At 43.5% G+C, this 24209-nt stretch overlaps 3 protein-coding genes across 4 annotated transcripts; 2 read left to right on the forward strand and 1 right to left on the reverse strand.

Annotated features, from left to right (window-relative positions):
- The first annotated feature begins 93 nt into the window (after positions 1 to 93).
- On the forward strand, positions 94 to 7015 carry csgalnact2 (chondroitin sulfate N-acetylgalactosaminyltransferase 2). The gene is made up of 8 exons (XM_071913216.2): positions 94 to 200; positions 2229 to 3200; positions 3354 to 3570; positions 3801 to 3902; positions 3998 to 4176; positions 4295 to 4389; positions 4596 to 4677; positions 4775 to 7015. The coding sequence occupies exons 2-8, from the start codon at positions 2549 to 2551 to the stop codon at positions 5065 to 5067; spliced, it is 1620 nt and encodes a 539-aa protein (XP_071769317.1). The 5' UTR covers positions 94 to 200; positions 2229 to 2548; the 3' UTR covers positions 5068 to 7015.
- Positions 6834 to 17103, reverse strand: sec23ip (SEC23 interacting protein). Of its 2 annotated transcripts, none has more exons than XM_071913218.2 (18): positions 17026 to 17103; positions 14321 to 14820; positions 13797 to 14004; positions 13471 to 13664; positions 12992 to 13081; positions 12759 to 12879; positions 12005 to 12094; positions 11664 to 11805; positions 11329 to 11537; positions 11103 to 11212; positions 10704 to 10874; positions 10241 to 10336; positions 9960 to 10127; positions 9472 to 9627; positions 8984 to 9086; positions 8133 to 8318; positions 7734 to 7896; positions 6834 to 7322 (listed from the first exon to the last, which is right to left on the reverse strand). In XM_071913218.2, exons 2-18 carry the CDS (start codon positions 14612 to 14614, stop codon positions 7241 to 7243), a joined length of 2583 nt encoding a protein of 860 aa, XP_071769319.1. In that variant the 5' UTR covers positions 14615 to 14820; positions 17026 to 17103; the 3' UTR covers positions 6834 to 7240. The 2 variants fall into 2 exon arrangements, with proteins under 2 accessions (XP_071769319.1, XP_071769318.1); XM_071913217.2 differs by lacking the exon at positions 17026 to 17103 and adding an exon at positions 15234 to 15366.
- mcmbp (minichromosome maintenance complex binding protein) lies at positions 15905 to 24136 on the forward strand. The gene is made up of 16 exons (XM_071913219.2): positions 15905 to 16062; positions 16938 to 17029; positions 17151 to 17291; positions 17430 to 17471; positions 17576 to 17665; positions 17839 to 17968; positions 18938 to 19083; positions 19397 to 19494; positions 19591 to 19763; positions 20730 to 20853; positions 20976 to 21093; positions 21396 to 21561; positions 21777 to 21910; positions 22560 to 22727; positions 23093 to 23181; positions 23505 to 24136. The coding sequence occupies exons 1-16, from the start codon at positions 16002 to 16004 to the stop codon at positions 23629 to 23631; spliced, it is 1899 nt and encodes a 632-aa protein (XP_071769320.1). The 5' UTR covers positions 15905 to 16001; the 3' UTR covers positions 23632 to 24136.
- The last annotated feature ends 73 nt before the right edge of the window (positions 24137 to 24209 follow it).

Genomic DNA, 24209 nt, shown 5'->3' on the forward strand with positions numbered 1-24209 from the left:
TAACACGTAGCATCAGCATGGTTGATGACGACAATCAGTAACAAAGCTCTCATTGGCCACTTGCTGACCGGAAGTAGCTCGCGGAACCACTCTTCTTCTTTGCTCCGTGGCATCTGGTAACATTAGCTGCCTGCTGCTGTTTGTTTCACACGAGCACGTATCAGCAAATATAAGAGGGGATAGACAATGGCGTGATTTAGGTAAGTGATTGTTTGTAAATTATAATAAATGTCTATCATGCTCCCCGACGGATAAAAAGTAACCCGAAAGCGTACAGAGGTGCTAACACCACAGACAAGCTAGCAGCAGGACCGTTTGGACATCCGCTTTAGACCTTTCACAGTAGGTCTTAACGATAAATGGATTTAAAGGTTTCCAAAAGGACAGGAGGCGCTGAAAGCAGGTCAGAGGTCCAGATTCTGTGGGAAAGTGTGCCAAATATAAGGGAATTTGTATTTTAGCATAATGGACAATACAAAATATTAAATGTCATAGCCACGTCAGTCAAAGAAAACATGTGGATCATATGGGAAATCTATATGTAATGTTGCCTTGCTTATCCGCAAACCTACATAATACCTCACTTGGGAGTTTTCGTCAGGGTCTTGTTGTTAATTCGGCATATTCATAAGTTAACCCACCAAGCAGCATCTAATTTCAGTGAGATTAGATTTCAACTTTTAGAATTCTTGTGAGATAACCGAAATTTACTTCAGTCCCTATTCATGTATTCACGTGTCACTTAACTCCGAAGGTAGAAGTCCAGCCTGTACTTTGGTATGAGGTTTATCCCTGAATGTTCTCAAGTGAGTGTTTTTAATTATTGGTGCACCCTTATTTGAAATCGAATGGTGTCCTCCATTTAGGCCTTATCTAGTCCTCTGTTGCTTTCATGGACAGCTAGATAAAATGAAGACAAAGCTAAGATAAACTTACGTTTTGTCAAGCATTATTTATCATGTCACGGTAGACGTTTCACTGTGTAGGCTAGTAGGAGTTTTTGTGAGTCAGTCTTTGTGAGTCAGTCAGTTAAGACAAAGCTTCATGTTTAAAGCCACTGGCTTCACAAAGCAGAAATCATCCCAGGTAGTTTGGTATGGGGTTTGTGTTTCAGTGTACACATACAGGTGTAGCCATTGTATAATCACACTGTTTATAGACCTCTCTCTTTCTCTCTTTGAATGGGAGAGAACATCAAGCCAAACTCTAAGTCCAAAATCTGGCAGTTTAATGTTGCTATACTTATTGTCAAATGTACATACTTTGCAGAAAATTACTTTTTCTGGGTTGTTAGGGTCCACTGGTAAATTCAGTATAAAATTATCCACCAAGCAGCTCCTATTTTAATAAAATCACAACATTTACCTGTCTGCCTGCTTAATTTTTTTCCAACTTCCAACACACAGAATAACGAGCGAACCAGTTGCAAAACTTGAGATTTTATAAACATTAACAAGAGCTGCTTGGTGGGTCATATTTATGCTAGTAGACCCTAACAATTTAGAAATGGTCTTAAGTCATGTTCCTTTAGGTATTTACATTTGCAGATATGCAAGGTAACATTAAACTGAGGGACTTCAATGGGTACTACTGTATGAGGTCTCCCTTTAGCCTGCAAGTTACTAATGTAGTCAGGAAATTCACCTGGATACCATGATTATTTTATGTGTTTTTGTATCAGATTCCCCTTCTGATATGATGTTTTTGTTGTGCACCTTTTTAATTCGCGTGTCCGTGCTTTTATTTTGAAGAGGAAACTGTTTATCCGGAAATAAAATTCTACAAAATGTTGTGTACTTGACGGAGGTTGAGCTCGCCCCCCAGGTTCCTCTCTGCTGTTGATTAGCAGCTAGCTAGCTGCCGTGAGCTAGCGAAAACAGTTGTGGTGTAGCTGATGTTATTCCCCCTGTTCTTGATTTGTTTCATGTTTTCTGCGGCCATGAAATGTAAAATCTCAATGGATCTTAGACAAACGTTACACATTCTGTTTGCCAAAAAACATTTGGCCCACTGACTGTGAATGAAATGGTTATTGCCTGACTACTGACGTTGGCTGAATGGTAACAAAACATACTGATGTTGTAATATTTTTCAAGTAGCTGCTAGTATCAGACTGGGACCCAGCCAGCTACCTGATAACATTCAAGGAACTGCTCTTAACCATGCAGTCTAACCTTTATAGCTAAAGATATTGTGGCTTCATTGTGGATTTGTTTATTCTTCTTTAGGTGAACACCTCGTGGATTTATAGAGGACCATTGCTTCAATGCACTGATGCATTACAGCCAAGAACCAAGATACAAAGATCATCTGCAATTAATGAAATGACATGAAAGTACACAGAAGCTTTTGACTACCACACTTCCCCATTGTGGATTTTCTTTGCTCCGGAAATGTCCTTGGACATTAAAAAATTGTAGAGGACCTTCCACATCTCTAAGATGACGTGCTGATACATATTGTAAGTAATGTGAATAAGTGCATCTCGAAGGAGATCAGAGGGAAAAGGGAATGCAGACTTGCCGGCCGTAGCTTGTATGTGAGCGTGATGCCCAGGCGAGGGTTGCCGCTGCAGGGCCGGGCCCGCTGGCTGTTCCTGGGCCTCTTCCTGCTGCTGGTGCTGCTGCTGTTTGCCTACCTGCTGGAGTGCACCCCTCCGGCTGACGTCAGCCTGGTCCTGCCCGGCCTAGCGGGAGAGCCCTACGGGAAGGAGTACTACCAGGCCCTGCTGCAGGAACAGGAGGAGCGCCACCTCAACCGCGCCGCCAGCCTCAAGCGGCAGATCGCCCAGCTCAAGCAGGAGCTGCAGGAGATGAGCGAGAAGCTGAAGCTGCTGCAGGACAGGAAGGAGCTCCCCGGGGTGCAGGGCCTGGCCGACACCAAAGACCAGGAGCCGGGAGATCTGCTGGAGTATCTGCACTCGCAGATTGACAAGGCGGAGGTCAACACGGGGGCGCGGCTGCCCAGCGAGTACGCCCTGGTCCCCTTTGAGAGTTTCACCTCCTCCAAGGTGTACCAGCTGGAGATGGGGCTGACGCGGCACCCGGAGGAGAAGCCTGTCCGTAAAGACCGCCGGGACGAGCTGGTGGAGGTCATCGAGGCCGCGCTGGACATCATCAACAACCCCGACGAGGAGGACGGCGTGGAGGACGACATGCCGATGCAGAGACAGACCTACACAGAGGGCCACTTTACTGAGGGTAAGACCTAAAGCATGTACATGTGGATCAGCACATATGGGCTACAGACTAAGGAATGTAGTCTTGCCTCATGAAAAAAGGCTTAAATGATAGCTGTTACTGTTATGTCTTAACCGATGTAGTATTCTTTCTTGTATTGTCTTGTGTGGGCAGGACTGTACAGGACGGAGCGGGACAAAGGTACGCTTTACGAGCTCTTCTTCGCCAAAGAGGATTCCAGCAGCTTCCGTCACGTCACGCTCTTCCGCCCTTTCGGCCCCTTGATGAAAGTCAGGAGCATGTCTGTAGAAATGTCCGCAATGATCATTAACATCATTGTGCCGCTGGCGGGCAGAGTAGAAACTTTCTCACAGTTCTTACACAACTTCAGGTGAGAATGAATGTGACTCATATTAGTAGTTTCATCAGAGACTGTCCCTCTCTTGCTTTGGAGCCAAACACTAACCAGCGTATTTTCTGTTCAAACATGCATTGAATAGATATTTGAATAGACATCATCATTGTGTCTAATAAGATTATCTGAGTGAGTTTCAACCTTGGGGCGCTATGTGTTCCCGGTAATTTATGTGAATAATGTATAATCTTTGTTAATGTTTCTAGGGAGGTGTGCATACAGCAGGACAGACGAGTATATCTGACTGTGGTTTACTTTGGGCAAGAGGGCTTACAGGAGGTGAAGTCCTCTTTGGAAAAAATGTCAAGGTGTGTTCCTTTTGCTTTTGATGAGATTTGTCAAGAGAATTAAAATCCATGGTGTCTAGTTTTATTGAAATAACCATATTGTTTTTGTTTCCTAGGGAGGAGAGCTTCTCCAATTACACTCTCATCCCGGTGGACGAGGAGTTTTCCAGGGGTCGGGGTCTGGATATCGGAGCTCATGCCTGGAAGAAGGGCGACGTCTTGATGTTTTTCTGTGACGTTGACATCCACTTTACACTGGAGTTCCTTAACACCTGTCGTCTCCACTCTGCTCCCAGTAGGGTTTTATCCGTTTGCAGCTCAAGTTCTTTACACAGATAATCTTTTTGAGCTCTTGTTGACAGTTTTGAGTGTTGCTAAATGTACTGACATGTGCTTGCTTTTGTGTTTTGTAGACAAGAAAGTCTTCTATCCGGTGGTGTTTAGTCTGTACAATCCTGCCATAGTCTATGGAAATTTGGAGCTGGCTCCACCCATTGAACTCCAGCTGGTAAGGACTGTGAAAGTTCACATTTAGTGCCAAGTTGCTCCATGTTTGTGTAGAGATGGTGTAATATGTCAGTCTGCTATGATCTTTTACCAGTTGTTAGAACAGTTGATTTGAGGGGTTTTACTCATTGCCAGAAGGAAGACTTGTACTTACTGTATACCTACTTGTGTTCACTTCACTTGTTTATGAAATTTCTTTTCAAATAGATTCACAAGAAGGATGCTGGATTCTGGAGAGATTTTGGCTTTGGAATGACGTGTCAGTATCGCTCAGACTTCCTAAATATTGGTAAGCGGTGATCAGAAAGCTTCACATACTCACTTACAAAAAGCATTTGACTTTGACTGAACCACCTGCAATATGCAATATCTTTTTTTCCTCCCAGGTGGTTTCGATCTTGAAGTGAAAGGCTGGGGCGTGGAAGACGTCCACTTGTACAGAAAGTACCTTCGGAGCGACCTGATCGTGACCCGGACGCCGGTGTCGGGCCTCTTCCACCTGTGGCACGAGAAGCAGTGCGCGGACGAGCTGACGCCGGAGCAGTACCGCATGTGCATCCAGTCCAAAGCCATGAACGAGGCGTCCCACTCGCACCTGGGCATGCTGGTGTTCCGCGAGGAGATCGAGGCTCACCTCCGCAAGCAGGCCTTCAAGACCCAGAGCAAGTCAGAGGACTGAGAGGCCCGACATTCCAGACTGGACCAGCCTCGTGACTGCGAGGTCCCGGTGACATCATTAATGCACTATAGCAAAGACCTGTTTACACGGATCCTCTTAACATTTCATTACCGCTCAGCTGTAGACACGGATGAATGTACGAAAACTAACAACTAGCCTACATTGATTGATGTGAAACTTCAAAACGCGCTACAACTCCATCGATGAGAGCTTTCTACAGCAGTATCAAAAACGAGTGAAAGTCGTTCAGGTCGGGAACACTCGCACAAGCTGTCGGACTAAAACGGATTCATGTGAAACACATGATAATATATCTCTTGGATTTACGTTGACATTGTATTGAAATCAATTCAGTAAGCATGCAGTTAGTATGATTGGAAACATTTAGCCAAATGCACCTGCTTCAAACGCAGCTCTTCAAAGTGACTCGCAATCAATTTCTTCAACTTTTTTCACCTTCTCCCACCTCGACTATAGACTTGCACAGATTACTGTGACCTGTAGGAATGTCAGCCAATAGATTCCAACTGAGATGATTCCCGGATCCCAAGGTATGAAAAAGGTATCAAACAAGGTAAAATACAACCAGCTGTCAACATGTTTGGAGGAGCTTTGTTCTCAATAAGCAATAACATTAACTGTTGCAAAAGGGTAATAAGTATGATTGTAGAGGTGTTTGTTTACCGTCGACAAAAGGAAAAATAAGAATTGGCAGTTTATCAAATTAAAATAAAAAAGAAATGACATTGCATCAAGACTTGATTGACCCCACAAGAACCAAAATCAAGTCCCTGCTGATTCCCAGCCCTCCTCTCATTATCAAGTCAGTCTTACTGTCTGCAAGTTGAGATCAAAGCAATTTACGAACAATGTTTCTTACAGTTTCTAGCATATTCTATATTACCAGATCTCTATGGAGCCATATTGTTTCATTTGTGTTGTATTTATAAATTGATTCAAATTGGTAACATGGTAAAAAAGGGACCTTTTTATGTTAGCGTAGTGTGTGATGAAAGGGACAATCAGTCACTGTCTTTCTTTGCTTAGCAGATGACGGCTTCAAAGTCCTCATCTGTTTAGCAGAGAAGCATGTTGACTACATTGTTAGAGCCAGGAACAAAGATCTGCTTAAAGCATGCAACACTTTGATGTTAGGTCTGTATGGACCAGTATTATTGTCTGTAAAGAGATTTGTCATTCATGCCCAGTGAGAATCGCTCACAGCACTATGATTCCTAATACTAGACTGAGGTTGAATGTTACAGCCACTCATGTAAATACTTTTCTAATATCATTTGTTTTTCATACTTGTAAGTTTAATACTTATGTCTCATGTGCCTACATGCTTAAAGTGATATGAAATGTTGGAGATTACATTAGTCCTTGCAAGGCCATTGAAATTGTTGTTTGAGGCTGTGTTCACAGCTGTAGACGTGTTAATTTTATTCCAGCTCTTGATGAGAACGGATGTTACACTTGACCGGTTAGGATGCAGAGTGACTGTCGAAAGTGAGAGGCATAATGTAATGAGTACAGCTGTCGAAAACCTTAAATAGAGCAGGCAAGAAGTGCTTTATTTTTTCTGAAAAGGAAAGCACGTTAAGCTGACATTACATCCGGTACTGTAGTTATTTTTTAATCGATGTTTTTGCAAATATTACAGCTTTTTGTAGATAGTCTTACAATCAGTCTCTTCTCAACCTGGAGGAGAAATCTTACATGTCTTCCTTTCATGATCAGTACACAACACTTCAAAGAGAAATACCTTATGTAAGGAAATGGTTTATTTTCACATTTTGGCCATGAAATAAAACTTACAGAAGGTTGCATTCACTGCTGCTATGTATTTTCTCTTGTTAATATTTAATTTGATGATATACATTTCAGTAAACCCCAAGCCAACTTGACCAGTTCTATTATTTATTCTATAAAAAATGTAAATTCAAACTAGTCAAGTTTCTTTGATTCTTCCAACTTGATCTATTTTTCTTAATTTAAGACAAATGGCATAATACAATTGTATTCATTCTTATACAGTAAACTACATGAATAGAAAATAAGAGGAAAAAAATTAAAAAGAAAAAAGCATCTGTCAAAACCCAGGAGAACTGACATGAAATAAACCTAATGGAGGAAGTTTCAGGCAGGCTTATTTTCATCTCAGATGATTGTATTAATGTATTATCTGTTCAGGATGGATCCCCATGGTCTTGTAGATCTCTTTGAGGATAAGCAGTGCCGTGTCTTCAGATTCCCTACAAAACAGCAGAGGTGTTAATATGAACGCCTTACCTGCATCTCACCAATGGGTCACACAAAAAGTTGAGCCATTGGTCTGAAAAGCAAAACACTGAATTGATGTTGATGTATTATTTCTGAAAAGGTACTTGTCCCTCCAGGATTCTTTGCTACTTTGAGATGTAACGGACATTTCTGTCATTATTTCAGTTCTGTGTTTATTTCCAGAAAAAGTGCAAAGGCAGTAAAATGAGGATTGATCCAGTTGGCACACCCATGCAATTTTTACTTCGAAGTAATAATTTTTCCTAAAATGTTGCAATCACAAATCTCTGGAGGGACTGATTCATTGAATTTCAACAATAGGGTTGAGAAGTTCATGTGCAATGGTTAAAAGAATGAGTGTGAAGTCAACAAGAGCTCCGTACCAGTAGCACAGATGACTCTGGAGGGCAAACAGGTACTCGTTGAAACTCTCAATGGGCTTCTCCTGCAGGACGTAGTCGATGCGTTTCCCTCCGTTCAGCATCCCTATCTTCACCTGGGGCTCCTCCTCTCTCTGCGGCTCAGGACTATCTGAAATCTTGTGCTCTGTGACAAACCAATGTGATGTTATCAGTCACACTCTGTACACAAACCATTTTGGATTAAAGAGCATCAAACAGAAAGCTGAATTCCCAGACAGGCTGTAATTTCTACACCACCTGAAAAAAAAAAGTGCTTTGAGTAATAACGGTACAATCCTCAAAAAGCTAATTTCTGACTTTAAAACGTTTTCTTCAACCTCTACCAGTAATGCTTTTCTCCTAGAGGGAAGTGAAACTCACCCTCTTCCACTTGCTTCTCCTCCTCCTCCTTGATGCGGCTGGCCACCATGGCCAGCTCGGCCTGCAGCTGGTCAGAGGAGGTGTGAGCGCGAGCGAACTCGTTGAGCGTCTGCCAGGCGCTCTTCAGGGAGCTGATGAAGCCCTGCTTCAGGTCCGAGCCCATCCTGGTCAGGCTCTCCTTCAGCTCTGCAGCACAGGAACAGAGGAAGCCGTTACTAAATCCCTCAGCGTGAGAAAAACATTTCAAACATGCAACTGCTAAAGGTTTTCAAGTCAGACGCGAGATGGCATTCTTTTTGTAATTATTCTGTTTTATTTGATGAGACCACCATAGATCTATCCATCTATGTAGAGAAAGATGAAGAAACTTTTCACTTCACCATTATCAGAGACCTGGGTTGAAAATGTATAAAGACATGGGAAAATGTCCTGTTGTTCAGTTTCATCTTAAAAATAGCCAACTGGAAAATGAGTCACTGCCCACTAAACTAATTTAGCCCGACCTTAGGGTTTATAGTTCTGATCATTCATACTATAACTGCATTGTAGCAACTTCAATGCAAGAATGGAGTCTTTGTATTTTATCAAAGCGTACGATTAGAGCACCCCACCCATAAGGAGTGTTGGTGAGAGCTCACAAGGGCCTAACAACAACATGCAGTTAGAACATTCAACAACTCAGTTTAAGATTTAATGATGACACTTAAGTGTGTCAACATCTGGTATTAACTCATATTTTTCAAAAAAGGTTGTCAAAGTAGATACTAAGTACGGTGGTCTAGTGATTTGGGGTGATACAAGCAGAAATTCAAGAGAAAGTATGAGAAAACTCTGAATGTAGAGCGTCATACCAAGATGCAGCCTCTTCCTCCCTTTGTGATGTGGGATCAACACAGGCTTCAAGTCCAAGTCTGGCAGTATCATGGGCTCAATCCTGTATGCGACAGGGTCCAGCTGAGAGAGAAGAAACATTTCTGATCATGAATCTAGCTATCAGATCGTGGCGCCTACAGTGACTCAGCAAAGTGGCTTTCATCCAGAGTGACTTAAGAGTGAGTGGGTAGGGGTCAAGGGAAAATTCCTGAAATTTGTTTGAAGATATGAAATATGTAACAAACCCTAATATGAAAAACACTTACCCTGAAACTGTATTAAAAATTAGATCTGAATATCTTTGCATGAATTGCCTTCACATAGGTATTTGTAGAATCTGACATTATACTTTGTGTGGATTTCAGACCAAAAACAATTCCAAGATGTGCTTAAAGTCAAATGAGTGAATCCTTTTTGAGCATCTGTAGCTCATCTGAGCATCACTAATGTAACTACTAGTAGTTACCGGATGGTAAATATTGAAGAATCCCTTGCATGTGGGCAGCTGGTAAGTCTCTTCGATCTTCTCCAGCCCCCGGACCGTCAGGAACATGCCGATTGGAGAACCCAAGGCGAAGAAATTCACCGGCTCAAAGTCCAGAGTGTGGTAGACCACTGAAACCTATGGAGCAAAATCAAGTGTGATATTAAACTCCTTTTGTTAGCAAATAAAACTTCAAGCTGTCCATGAAATTATAATCTTTCTCGATGAACTGATAAATAGCAAAACTGCTTCAGAACAGTCCAGCTGATATTTATCCTTCTCCCTATTTGAATTTTTTATTCTCTGCCTTATTCATTGATATTGTCTGTGATGTGTTTTGTGTATCTCGTTTACTATGTAAAGCGTCTTTGAGTATTTAGAAAAGCACTATACAAATAAAATGTATTATTATTATTATTATTATGTGGAAAATCTACATTATTGGCCATCCTGTTATACATCACATTTACCTGTCCAGTTCCAACTTCAAAGTAATTGTAGTCGACGTGGACGGAGGAGATGGTTTTGCCCACAGGAAGCTTCTTGATGGTGGGATCAGGAAGGGGTTCAGCTGCTGGTGTGGGCGCCACCTGCTGACTGACCTCCTTGACTTCTGCTTTCTTCTCTTGACGTGCAGCCTGAGTAAGTACAGTAAAGATGTATTAAATGGAAGAAGTGAAAGGAGTTAGTCACTACCACCCATTTGCGAGCCTCACAGGTATTCAATAGAAAAGGGTCTTTGAAGGCTCACCAGCTTATTCACTCTGTCTTTGACAAATTTGGCAATCTTTTTCCTGGGCCCCAGTGGGATTTCCATCTCTTTAAGGTCTTCAATTGTGCACATAAGCTGAAAGAACATGAGAAAGAGACAAAATGAAACAGCCTTCCATGTAACACTATCTAACAAGGAAGATCCTACGAAGGTTAACACCAGAGAGGCCAAGCTGCCGTCAACTGAAGCACTGAAATAGCTCTGCTTTCAAAATGTCCCTCTATTACTTTTCCAAAACCCACTTTCTGTACAAACCAGTGCTGTTAAATTTTTAAAATCGACAAGGAAATAGTGGGTTGAAGTATATTTGCCCCCTTCAATTTACAGCTTGTCAGCCTTTTCTAAAACCCCAAAACCCATTGGCCTTTCTGAAGTTAAGTAATACTATTGGAAAAAATCAATCATGCCTTTTATAACAAGCAAAGGTGGTTTTTATTCTTACAAAAGATTCAATGTCAATCCTCTCGTCATCAAAGGTACTCTTGTATTCAGACAAGCCCAGATGTTCCAGCACAGAAGAAAGATCTTCAAATTCCTCCCCTTCCTCTTTAGGCTCCTCTTCCACAGCCGGCGGGGCGACGGCATGATTTCCCTGTGTGACAGGGGGCGCCACCTGATGCGAGAAGCAGGGTTAACGTCTTACAGACTATTCCAACTTAAGTTATTGCTTGAAGTGATCCATGCTGTGCATCAGTACTCTACAGAGATGAAAACTATTATAATCAATTGCTGTACCAAGATCTGTATGTATCACAGTCAGTGGGGACAAGATTATGCTACTTTCTAATTGCTAGATAAGATCATTTTTAACTGATGAGCATAATAATTGATGCTATATAACCTGTTTGCTGCCTAGTGGGGGCCCTCCATTAGCAGTGGGCTTGGATGACATGGCTGATGCAGGAGAACCGTTCTTCTGATTCGACAGCAGGTCAAAAAGTATCAGGGAACCTGCAAGTACAAAGGCATAAACCCAGATCTGAATCGCTACCAGAGGTCTGTAGCTACTTGAAAATCAGAACAGAACTAAATCCAGTGGTGTTGAAACCAATAAACTGGCCTATTACCTAAGCTGTGTCCCGCCACTGATGCGGCTCCTTTGTAGTCTGGGTTCCTCTTCATGAACAGGGTGTGGAGTCTGTTAATCTCTAGGGCAACTGTGTCCATGATGGTCTGGCAGTAAGTGGGGCTGTTGTAGAAGAGCACGTCTAACAAGGTCTCATTGGTAAAGTGACGTAAACGTCCAGTGCTGGGCAAGGTGATCTTCTTTATCCTCCTACAAATAAAAACAAGTAAAGAAAGTGGTGGAAAAAACATTAGAAACATCTGTAAAGACTTTCCATATGACTTTGGTTTGGTCTTCTCAAACATCTACAGCCGGTGCGAACCCGCCTCTCCTCACCTATCCACCCCTGTGGCGTCTCCATGTAGAGCTGTGTGCCACTGGACAGGCAGGAACTCCACCCGGCTGATGGCGTGCTCATCCTGCGATTTCTTAAAGTGGCTCTGCAGCAGCTTCAGCGACACATTACGGAAGTCGTCCACTGAAAACGAGAAATTCATACAGCTCATTGAAAGTGATTTCCCCATGGAAAGGACACCAACACTGGCAACTGACATGATGCCAGTGCCAGTGAATGTCAGTAAATGATTAATCAAATGCCCTTTGTACCCATTATTATGTTCAAAACTGATTATCAAAGAAAGACAAAAAGCAGGTTTTGCTATCCAGATGGTACTCACCACACTCCACCATGCTCCGAAATCTCAGGTCACAGACGGGACCGATTCCATGCACCATGAACACTAGATGATCCACTTTAGGGAGCTCGCCTAGAATAGGTACAAACACATCAAACGTTGTATTTTACCCTTTGATCTATAAGCCCAACTATGGCCCCCTTTACACCTAGCATTAACATGTGTCTCACATCTGGACCCATGTCTTTATATGATTTAGCTGTATTACATTTACACCAAAATGCATCTCCACAATACACATTTAAATCTGATTTCTTTTTCCCTTGCAAAACACAGATTGTCGTGCATGTCACTTCCTCTACTACAACTGACAGTAAATACCGCGTTTCGCTTGTTCCCCATCCACAAGCATTCTGACAATCCATTTTTCACAAGTACGTTACTCTCCAAGCTGTCTGCCACCAGGTTGATTTGCACGCTTCCTTGTTGTATCCAGGCGCTAAAGTTCATTTCGGTTTATGTAGTTTCTATATGTGGATTGGAGACACATTGCATTTACACTTTTCTGTTAATGTGGCCAAATGAGTCTCTGAGCACCTCCGGAGATGGTTTGGGTGATCAGATCTTCAATGCGTCACCTGGATTTTATGTGTTTTCACAGTCTGATCACCTAGGACAAATGTTAATGCCAGGTGTGAAGGGGATCTAGAATAGCACAATACAGACTGAGTTTAACAGGCTTTTTCCTTATTATGCCTACAGCTAGCTAGGAGCGGGTAAAGAGGAACTCGACTACCATCAGGCACTTCGTCATGGTCATCATCAATGCCTCTCTTGACCACTCTGGGCCTGGTCTGCCCATCCTGAGTCGTGCCCCACTCATCCGGCATGGCAGAGGGCTGAAACTGGACTATCACCTACAGACAGAGAGAACAAGGCCTCATCACTCACTGAAAGCCAAAGTCCACTCAACAGGATTAAAGCATCACAAGATCACCTCTTTAACATTTTAATCAGACAAAGGTTTACCTTTGGATTGTGCATGACAATGGTTTCCCCTGATGGGAACTCCAGCCTGCGGTGCCACTGGTTGGTAGACACAGCTTTCTTATATTCTGCCTGAAGAGGGGAGACAAGCATATCATTCACACATTTAGACTGTAGAGGTAGAGGTATACTGGTATGGATCTACCAGCATTTTAATCCAATAAATATAAAAACTGCACATTGCAGCTAATGCAGAATTTGCATGGGAACAGACAACTTTGAATGAAAGCCACAGCATAAAAAAGAAAAACAAATATATCAGTAAAAACACAAAAATATCTATTATATCATAAAAATTAAGAAAAATAATGTGATATGATATTTTGGCCATATGCCTCTGCCCTACGACTAACAAGACAAAGTCCTCTCAGTCTACTCAAACTGGACTTCAGGAGTTTTCTGACTGATACAGGGTCCAAAAACATGAGACTGTTCTGGTCATAGGCGGTGGTGGGACAAACCTCCAGCTTGTCACTAAACTCCTCGGAGTAGGGAATGAAGCGGCTATCCGTATCCCCTTTGTAGAACCAGGTGCAGCGGCGGACCTCTGTAGGCTCCTCCTCCCAGTACACTGCAGTCCGCATGCGGTCGTACAGCTGCACGTCGTAGCGCCCTCCATCTGTACGCACGATCACATTCTCTGGGTCTGGTTGAACTGAAAGAAGAAAAAGGCCAAGAGGATTTTAGAGGGGTTACATCAGTTTAAATACATTATGCCAGAGTAAGGGGTTCAACTTTCTTTGGATAAAAGCATCCACCAAAGAGCAAACGTTGTATGTCATCTCACCTGAGTTGTACGTCTCCTCCAGCTGAATGGAGTCGATGATGCTGAAAGGAAGCCAGACGCTCTTTGATTCCACTTGTTTGCAGAAGAACCAGTGAGGCTGAACGGGCTCATAGACATTGTAGTTGTATGGCATCATGGGATTGGCGGGGACTAAAGCTCCAGCAGTGGTGGCTGCAGGTGGAGGCACCTGCATCTGTGTGGGAGGGGGCTGAAGAGAGAGAACATCGACATACACTCGTTATCCTGTGCTTTCATTCTTCAAGTTTACATTTACATTTTAGGCATGTCGCTGATGTTCTTATCCAGAAGAACTTGCAATGACTGCAGCAGTAGAATAACCTTAAATTCCTACATCACCAACATCAAAAATAGTCAGTAGTAAGGAGTGTAAGGGCAGAGCCATAGTGCCCTGAGAATAAATGTAAAAATATTCACTTCATTGATACCCACTGAGGTACTCACTAAGATGCATCTGACAAACACAACAACAGTGTGACAGAGTGGGCTGATTAGTCAGTATCTACCTTTGTGAATGTCGGTCCCGACAGTGGGAATGTTTGTGCCGGAGAGCCGAGAGAGTAGGGATTCTGCTGCGGTGCGTGGGACGGTGGCTGGACCTCTGGAGCTGGAATATAAGGGCTGGCTCTGCTGCTGATGGGGGTGTGGCGGTACGGGTTATGACTCTGCTGGGGTGTGTGGGGAGGGGGTGGGGTCACCGTGCTGGGGGGAGGAGTGTGTCGCCCCATAGGGCTCTGGTAAACTGCACTGCCAAATGCCAGAGCAGGGTTAGCTTGTGGGCCAGGAGGCGGCGGGGCCATGCCGACACTACTGGGAACAGAGACTGGACCCGTTGTTGTCGGTGCCACTGAAAGCGCTGGCGGAGGGCATGGCTGATGGCCTATGGAGGCAAATGGGTCACTGCTGGTTACAGGACTGGAGAAGTAGTTGAATGTAGAGGGGGCTGGTACATTCCCAGAGGTCTGACCTAGAAAGCTGTCTTCCTCTCCAACATCAGTGGAATCATCTAAAGAACATCAAAATTGAGAAAATGAATTAAAATATACATTGTCAGTCAATTTAGACAGAATGCTGTCATTCGGTTATGAACAACTCATACAAAGTCTTTATTTGACATCCCTAGTCAACATGATGTTACTGTAACTCACTAGCTACATCCTTGTCATTTAGTAACACATCAGATGGAGGACAGTCTAACCAAACCCCATCAATATCAATGGGGCTAAAATGGCAGACAAACCAATGACAGTCACAGTATTGCACTTCTGACACGATAAACAACAGCTGACAGCCGTTGAGTGACAGGGGGTTTCGTTATCTTTGCTTAGGAACCGGCTAACTAGCTAGCTAGCCTGCTAGTAATGCTGCTAACGTCAACGCTAAGGTTTAGACATTTCCTGCATTAACGTTTTATCTCACCTCCCGACAACACCGCTGGACCAGTGGCCTGACTCACTGGTATGAAAGGCAAATTGAAGTTAAACTCCGGAGCCGCGCTGAACAGTAAATTTGCACTGGAATTGGGAACGTTATTATTTTTTTTATCAGCCATTTTCCCCTAAATAACACGTAGCCAGTACCGGAGCAAGCAGGCATTAAGCTCACTTCACACCCGGATCTCGACACAGGTTTTCCCCCGCATTCACAATATTTCACTGATCTAAGCTTACTCATGGACACGATGGGCGGTCAGGCAGCGCTACAGATTGTTTGTAGATCTGATAAATCGACGCAGGTCATTTGACAGCCGCTTGTTGGTCATAGAAAAAAAACTAACAATTTCTTCCAGTACTGCCACCTATAGGTGTGAAAGGGTGCTTGCACTATGCAACTTTACCTTGTCTTTTCAAATTTGAGTAAAGACATTTTTTTCTGAATTGACAAAAGACCACACATCAAAACAAAAACATCACCCCCCCTTTTATTTAAGTACATCTAAGAGATACGTAAAAGAATCAATCGCCCTTCCTGCCAGTGTGATAACTCCGTTGTCCGGTTAATCTTGGTGTACAAAACAAGCGAACTACTCTGTTCGACTAGTGACGCAAATTTCCCGCCCTCAGACCAGCTCCTCTGCTGTTCCGTGTCTGAAAGTAGAGAGCAGCAGTCAACAAACTCTCTTCACAACTGTGTTTTCAGATACTTTTGTTTTGATTTTTTTATACTTTTGAAGTTTGTTAGTGGCTAATGATGCCTTCTACCCATGACTGGATCAACAACCCTCTGGGCGTTGTTGAAGGGATGTTTGGTAAGACACAAGTCGGTACTTGCTTGCTTGACAGCTAACGTTAATGTTAACTTAGCTAGGTGGCTAACTACCATGCTCATCACATGCAGTCGTAACCGGTGTGTTTTCACCACTTTCCCGTCCTTCAAAATAAGTTGCTGTGGGTTGTAAATACGAACACTGCTTTACTTTCACTTTATAGCATAGCTAACCAGCAGTAACTGCCTGGTGTTCAATCTCACATGAAGCCAAGACACATAAACTGCAAATGACATAACAGAGTATCTATAGGTCCATAGAGGTCGGGAAATCTTTTAAATTGAGTTATCGTATTTCAAGCCCTTGAAAGGTCTTAGACACAATTGAATATAGCTCCTTTAGGTCTTAAATATACAGCCCCCCCCATTTTGTGAAAATGTTGGTAGGCTACTAGAAATTCATCCTCAATGTTTAAAAAACACAGATGATACCATCCTCAAAAAAGCTTTTTGTCCTAACTTTAATAGTAACCAGTGACATGCTTTACATTTATTTCAAGTAGCATTTATTTTATTTTTTTTACATAGTGGACAGGTGTCAGGTTTTTTTTTTTCTTCTTCAAATGGTGGATATCTCACTTTAATTGGGATTAATGTCTTCATGTCAACCCAGTCACACTGAATTGGTCTCCTGTTTTTTGACTTTAAAATGATCTTAAAAATGTTTTGAAAACACTTAAGTTTAACTTACTGAAACCTATAAACACCCTGCTAAACTGACAGATAAGTGTTGATTAACTTTAACTTGTTAAATACTGTTCTCAAAGCCAATGTTAGCTGTTATTATAATGACCAGCTGTTACTTTTGCCTTTTAACCTTGACATATAATAAATAACATTGTGTACTTCTTGATATAGCTTCTTCCCAGAAAGACCCAAACTCTGGATGGGAAGCTAAAGCAGTGGAGTTCTTCAAAGATCAGCTGAAAGACAAGGAGGCTCATACCTGGGTAATGTGGCACTGGATCTACTTAGCATATCGCCCATTATTGTCTGTGAGACTACAGGTCAGCGCGCTCATTTGCAGTTACATCCTTTGTTTTCATTTTGAGTATCTTCATATCCGTCCAGGTTCCATCTTTGAACGATGTCCCTCTGCACTACCTGAAGCCCAACAGCCTGGTCAAATTCCGCTGTTTAATCCAAGATATGTTCGATCCCGAGTTCTACATGGGAGTGTATGAGACCGTCGATCCGTCATCCAAGGCCAAAGTAAGCACTTCCTTATCCGTTCCTGTGCCGTAATTTGCATAATAAATACAGCCCTCTAGCTCATGCCTCCATGAGTTTCCAGCACTTGGATCCTGCATTTGATCCTCAGTCATTTTATGTCACTTTGACAATCCCTAGGTTTTGCGATGCGGGAAGTACAAAGACGTCACAGAATGTGGGGTAAGTCCGCCTCATTCAAACCATTAGAGGAATCCATAAACGCCTCATTTCAACTGCAATAACTACATTTGCTTGCATTTGTTTATTGCCCTTTCCATCTTCAGGTGGATTTGAATTCCAGAAACACTGTGACTGCAGAGAGACAGACCTTCTACTGCGTGCCTATCCCTGGAGAAAATCCCTGGGTGAAAGAGATATCCTCAGCTTGTCCAAATTGTCATACATACATGATGGAAGTGCTCCTCAAACATGAAACAGTTAAACATGAATTTTATTATGTGTTCTTTGTTGTAGCCTGTCCGTGTGAAAATGTTTTCAAATGAATTGCTTGGTAATCGGTCCCTAGTTTTCCTTAATTCTGTCACACAGCTATGCCGGCTCTAGCCAAGCAAGAGTGGTTCCTTCCACCTCTTATGTCCCAAGCAGACAGAAACGCAGCTACGAGGAAGACGACGATATGGACACACAGCCCCAGAAGCAGAGGGAGTCACACACTGGTATGAGCTGTAAAATGGAGATGAGTAAATGTATAGCTCAACATCAAATAGAAGGAATGTCTACTCACTATTTTGCTGCTGCCAAAAAAATGTTTTATTAAATAAACTGGTAGCAATGTAACATTTGTTGCCAATTTATTTCTTGAAACATGTCTTGGGTGCAAATAGTCAGCAGACATTATTCGCTTTTTTACGTTGACCTTTTAATTTTCTCCTGCTTTTGTGAAGAGATTTTGGATGCATGTAAACCCTCTCTCCTCGAATGTATAGTTCATCCTGGTAGGGAAGATGATGTGTTTTTAAGAAAAAATCCACCCTAAAACAAACAGCTATTGGCAATGTACCTTGCATTTCTGGGCCCATTTGGTTGTTTGGTGGTGTATTTTTCTTATTCCTGTGGATAAGTAGATGTTATGACCCCACGTTGAAATATTTCCAGCGCAGCTACAATGGAGTTTGATAGAAAACATCAGGTTTGGTGTTAGTTCCTCAGAATCAAAGAACAAGGGCTTCTTTCTAGAGCTGCCATTTTGCACCGACGTTCAACAATCATACAGTGAGAAATCCATCGTAGAAGAGGCAGAGACACCAATTTTGCCACCGTCAGTAGCCCCAATTGACCAGAATGCAGTGCAGCCACAAGACATATTGCATTTTGAGTAAGGGGCGCAACTCACTTTTACTCAACTGGAAAAACTCTCACTCCATTATCACTTTCGCTCTCTGCACCTACATGTATAACCCACAACTGAATGCAACAAGCTCCAGCACGTTCTCTGGGGACTGTCAAAAGGCCTTCTGGGAAATGTAGGAAATCACTAACTGAAGTAGACGTAGATGAGGCAGGTTGAGGGAAAGTAAAAAAAGTAAATTACAACACTTCAACACAAACTCGTGGAATGCAGTGAACATCATGAATTATGTGGCTTTTTCCCTTAAAATGCCAACTGCTCCCTCCTCCCTCTGCAGGACCTCAAAGTCCCACAGAGCTGCATGGCAACGGCGACTGCAAGCGGCAGGAGACGGAAGCTCCTTCCAGCCAGACCACATCTGCCTCCCATCTCGACCTCAACTTCCCCCTGCCGGGAGAGAAGGGCCCATCTTGCCTAGTCAAGGTATGTTATCAACCTCTACTGGTGGGTTTAGGTACCTCTCCTCTTATCCCCTCTTGTTCGCTGTAGCTGTAATCTGGCCTCTGTGGATGTGATGTTTACCAGATGATTTGCATATCTGCCGAGGGACGGCCAGAAGGTCGTAAAATGGGGCATGAAAAGGGACGTCAATGACATTCAATATGAGATTACATAAAAGCAAGTCTATAAAGGTTTTTTAATAAGTGATTTCAAAAGTGATACTGATTCATCAGCAAAGATTATTTTTAGGTGTAAAACAGAAGCTAAACGGATGGTACTTGCTTGCTGTTGGCAGGTCTACAAGGACTGGGACAGCTTCAAACTGAACGACACACTGGAGGTGTACGGGATCCTCTCCGTCAGTCCTGCCCTCAGTGCTCTGGCCGAGGAGAAGTAAGACACTTTGCTTTTGTTTGGCTTAAGTTTGATTTCCCTCTGGTTGTGATCTGTGCGTCTGTTGCTCACTCTTACGTATCTGTCCGCACCCAGAGATGCCTCCTCGTCCCTCCTGGACCCTGCGGAGTGCATGGAGACGGCAGAGGAGCAGAGAGTCCACAGCCCGCCGGCCTCGCTGGTCCCTCGCCTCCACATGCTCTACGCCAAGCCGCTGCCACACAACAACCCTCTGCTGCCCTCTGCCGCCTTGGGGGACAACAGTGCCTGTAAGAACGCAGAGCTTGAATGCCATGTGGTACCATGTTTTTTTTTTTTGTTTTTTTTTTCCCCAGGTTTAACAATCACTCGACCTAATTATAGTGGTGATAATTGCAGTATTAAGTAGGCAAAGTTTCCTTGTGTATGACTGTAATTGCCATTGATTATGAATATTTCAACCTTGCTTTTGAGAAATGCGTTCCCTCACAGTCGGGTGCTGACGTTTCCATGACAACTCTCAAGTCCTGATCAGTCAGAAGAGCACTCATCTCTTCTGATTGATTGGGACTTGGTCTGGTTTGAAGCCAGCAGCACCTCCGCAAGGATGATGAAAAATATGTTAGTTGAGCTGAAAGTCATTACAACTCTGGACATGTAGAGCAGTGCGGCTTGTCATGCTGTATTATACGCTGCGTAGAGGCTAGACAATGAACAACCTAGCCAGGCTTGTCAGGTCAAGCCAAAAATAACGTAATAACTTGCAATCCGCTACAAAATATTGCATTGTTGTTGTCACTGTCGACCGCACAGTCTGTGTCTTCTTCCAGAGGACTAGACGCTTAATAAGTTATGGAAATTATTGTCTATTTCCGGGTTAACACTGTTGCACTATGTCCACAGTATTGTATCTTTTTATTTTTTTTTTATTTAAAAAAAAAAAGGCATTACGTTTAGCCATTTGTCTTGCCTTGTATGTGCTAGGGCCGATGGGTGTATGTAGCCACATTGAACCCAGCTATTTTGAAAACTCTGTTACAGATAAATGGACAAAATACTTTTTGAATCTTTGTGAAGGTCAGATCAGCATGTGACACTCCAGCTCTATAGAGAAGCAGAAAACCGGGGCCATTATTGCCAGGCTTTCCGAGAAGAAGAATAATCCAGTGAATGCCCTCTAAGCAAGTTGTTAGACTCCACATGCACGCAGTTGCCATAGCGATGACTCATTTGAACTCTTTGTCCTTCCTCCTCAGTTTTTTCTTCGACCCTGAGCGAGATGGCTTCTGTCAGGACGGAGCTGCTGACTTACCTCACTCACGTCCTTCTTGGAGACGCGCTGGCAGCCGAGTACCTCATACTGCATCTCATTTCCAACGTGTACGTGTCACAGAATTCCAATCCGCAGCGCTTCACCGGCCACACTCCTGCCTGTTGTTTTGTGGCTGCATGCCAAAACAGAGGCATCTTTTTTCTTAATGAGGTTCTTTTGTCACTTCTAGGTATGCTAGACGAGATGTTCTCCCACTGGGCAAATTCACCTTGAACCTGAGCGGCTGTCCCACCGTCGCCTCATACACTGAACGGCTCTACCAAATCATCCAGCAGCTCGTGCCTTGTGTGAGTGATCTATCACTTCAAGAGACCCCATCTCTGCTAGTTGTTTTGGTTAGATGATTATGAAAGACGTTTCTGAAAAGGTGGCTTCTATGTGGTACATTTTAAGAGTTTAAGAGTATGTGTTTGTTGAATACGATTGCAGCATCATGTAGGGATGTAAAGTGTCTTGTTCCATGTGGGTGGAGTAACCAAAGGTGCATGACACTTACATGAAAATGTATATGAATATCATCTCATTACATCTCATAAATCTGTATGTAATACTTGGTTAAAAAAAAAAAAAAAAATGTCACCCCCTGCAGTCGTACCATCTGAGCATGAGCCTCCAGAACATGAACCGGCTGCGTTTGGTGCCTAAGAAGGACTATGTGGCCAACCGGCTAGTGAGCGGAGCCCTGCAGCTGGCCAGGAACACCTCCCTCTTCCTGGACGAGACCCAGCTGGAGCAGGGACAGCTGGACACAACAGGTGAGGCCTCTGGAAACCACTAGGGGAAGACACTGAGACATATGGCATCGGCTAATGATCAGACCTGAGACTCGATACTCACGGAGTTGGAAGACAAACTCTGTAGCGTGTAGAGCGCAGTTAATATACTCCCCGCAGCCTTTGCATTTGCTTATTTGCATGATTTGACTCCGTTAACAGTTGGGATACGGCTGTGTGTGTGCTTTGTGCCGTAGGTGTGCGGAACATCACGGCCCTGGGGAACCTGATCTCGTGGCAGAAGGTTGATTATGACTTTAACTACCACCAGATGGAATTCCCCTGCAATATTAACGTGCTCATCACGTCAGAGGGCCGCTCGCTGCTGCCGGTGAGGACAAAAGGGGGAAGAGGCGCGCAAGTGGAGGGCGCAACACCCTCCAACCCCCCCCACACCACACCACACCCCACCCCCCAGGCTGGCCAGGGAGGGGTTAGGTTTCCGCCGGCCTCTCGTGAGGCCGACACGTGTCAGACGCTGGGGGTTGTTTCCAGCCGGCATCATGCTGGCATCTCCGCCGCCATTGGTCCGCCGCAGCAACCCCTCCAGCTGCCGGCTTTAGACTGGGTCTCGCTGCGTTGCGAACAGCCCGAGGAATGTGCTGTGTGCTATTCCTGTGTGTTGGTCTCATAGGTTGCCATGGCGGCAGCTGTGCGCCACAAGAACAATCCTGCGAGAGGCGTCAGGCTGGGCCATCCATTAGGCTGCAGTGAAGGGCAGCGAGTAATAAACAGCTCCCATGGTAGATTAGAAAATTCAGAAGTGCATGGCCTTGTTTGCATTGAACTGCTATTGGCTGACAAGCAGCTGGAGGCGCAAACCTATCCATACACTTACAGCCACTACACTCACTAGGCTGAATGATTTTTTGAATTTGAGGATGTCCCAAAGTAGGCCTGCACACAGCATTACTGCTCCACAAAAACCTTCCCTGGCACTGAATATCTCTCTCTCTCTCTGTCTCTCTTTGACCCCACAGTCAGACTGTCAGGTGCACCTGCAGCCTCAGGTTGCCCCGCCCAACATGGAGGAGTATCTCAGCGCCATCCACACACATCCGCAGTCGTCGTCACAGCTGAACAAGTTCCGGCTCTACCTGAGCGTGGCTCGAACGCTGGAGTACAGTATCGCTGACGAGGTCACGAAGGTGAGGCACAGGAGTCTTCTTCCGTCTCGACTCTGCTTGCTGTAGTGACGTAGAAGGGGAAGGTGGGGCAGAAAATGGGCAAGAACCTTGAAATAACCCCCTGCACTCGTAATTTTGCATCCAAACCACATATCTTCAGATTGTACATAAACCAAATTGTCATGTCTTCTTTGTCGGGACTGTTAAATATTAAGGATGAATAACTTACAAGGCATCAGGCGAGTGATATCATTGGCTCTATCCTGCATGTACCCAGATAGCCTGATGATTGAAGAAGTTATATTTTACAGTGGTTGTAGGCTGTTTTGTCACCTGTGTGCATTACGCTGCACTTTAACTGCTTATTCCCTTTCTGGTGTCCTCAGGCAGTTGAGGATGACTTTGTAGATATGAGGAAGGACGATCCCCAGAGCATATCTGCTGAAGACTTCCATAGGATGCTTGTTGTGGCAAGGTGGGCTGTGATTACGTTTATATGTTATTATTGTCCTTGATCTAGTTAGAATAATAACCCTAATTTGTATGCCAGGAGGTGCAAAGTGCTAAAATCAACACGCAAATAAACAACTACAGCAATAATAAATAAAAGCTAATAAGAATGAAGAACAATAAAAATGTCAGACATGATTTAAAAATAGGGTGACAAACATAATGGGCTAATGCAATGAGAATAAAGTGGGTAAAAGGCATTACAAATATTTGGGCTTACGTGTCAACTGCATAGGCTAGGCAATTGAAATGCTACTGCACTGTGGCTGACTGTGACACTGTGGTCAGGTTGCTGTCTCTGAGCCTGGGACAGACTTCTCTGTCCAGAGACGGCTGGATGAGGGCCAAACACATCGAGACGCTGCGGCGGGGCAGGACGGAGCAGCAGAAGTGTGTCAATGGCAACGAACCGTGATCAAATACCCAGTGTGGGACGGATCAAATGTGTTGACACTTTCCTTTTTTTTTTTATACTAAAAAAAGCAAAAGCTTGTAATAAAGTTGTTTTTCATATATTAAATGGTTCCTGTTCTCTTCTAACTTTTTACCTTATTGAGGTGCAAATTAGGATTTTTGTCAGATGCCATAATGAATGTTGAACTGGTAGTATTAATGGGGCGAGATGTACATGTCACTTATTAAGCCTTAAATTCAAATCAGAGCCTGTGTATTTGTGGGATTATTGCCAATGATTTCCCACAATGTTGCTGCAGACCAAATTTTCTAGTTTTATACAAAATTATCCAGTAGTTGAATATGTAAATAAAGCAATGAAGTCTGTGTGAAAAGCACATCCCCCCTATGGTGCATTTTTTTGTCCTTATTGAGTCAACATTCATTTGGCCGATGTTACCACCATGGAAAATGTTGGGCGTGATGACATGGTGTCTTGTCATTATTGGATTTGACAATAAACCTCATGCAACACTTGTTCACTCTTATACTTTTATTCCAATGGAATATCTTCCTGGACAAAAGTTTACAGTGCACTTT

This window comes from Centroberyx gerrardi, chromosome 15, assembly GCF_048128805.1.
Source record: "Centroberyx gerrardi isolate f3 chromosome 15, fCenGer3.hap1.cur.20231027, whole genome shotgun sequence".
Lineage (NCBI taxonomy): Eukaryota > Metazoa > Chordata > Actinopteri > Beryciformes > Berycidae > Centroberyx > Centroberyx gerrardi.

What these genes read in the sequence shown, in the direction of transcription:
- csgalnact2 (XM_071913216.2), top strand. Translation starts at nt 2,549, where the DNA reads ATGCCCAGGCGAGGGTTGCCGCTGCAGGGCCGGGCCCGCTGGCTGTTC. An exon ending in AGAGGGCCACTTTACTGAGG is followed by an intron (nt 3,201 to 3,353) that starts GTAAGACCTAAA and finishes TTGTGTGGGCAG; the next exon opens with GACTGTACAGGACGGAGCGG. An exon ending in CTCAGACTTCCTAAATATTG is followed by an intron (nt 4,678 to 4,774) that starts GTAAGCGGTGAT and finishes TTTTCCTCCCAG; the next exon opens with GTGGTTTCGATCTTGAAGTG.
- sec23ip (XM_071913217.2), bottom strand. Translation starts at nt 15,366, where the DNA reads ATGGCTGATAAAAAAAATAATAACGTTCCCAATTCCAGTGCAAATTTA. An exon ending in AGTTTAGTGACAAGCTGGAG is followed by an intron (nt 13,082 to 13,470) that starts GTTTGTCCCACC and finishes TCCCCTCTTCAG; the next exon opens with GCAGAATATAAGAAAGCTGT. An exon ending in TCGGAGCATGGTGGAGTGTG is followed by an intron (nt 11,806 to 12,004) that starts GTGAGTACCATC and finishes TCTCGTTTTCAG; the next exon opens with TGGACGACTTCCGTAATGTG.
- mcmbp (XM_071913219.2), top strand. Translation starts at nt 16,002, where the DNA reads ATGATGCCTTCTACCCATGACTGGATCAACAACCCTCTGGGCGTTGTT. An exon ending in ACAAGGAGGCTCATACCTGG is followed by an intron (nt 17,030 to 17,150) that starts GTAATGTGGCAC and finishes ATATCCGTCCAG; the next exon opens with GTTCCATCTTTGAACGATGT. An exon ending in AGGGCCGCTCGCTGCTGCCG is followed by an intron (nt 21,911 to 22,559) that starts GTGAGGACAAAA and finishes TTGACCCCACAG; the next exon opens with TCAGACTGTCAGGTGCACCT.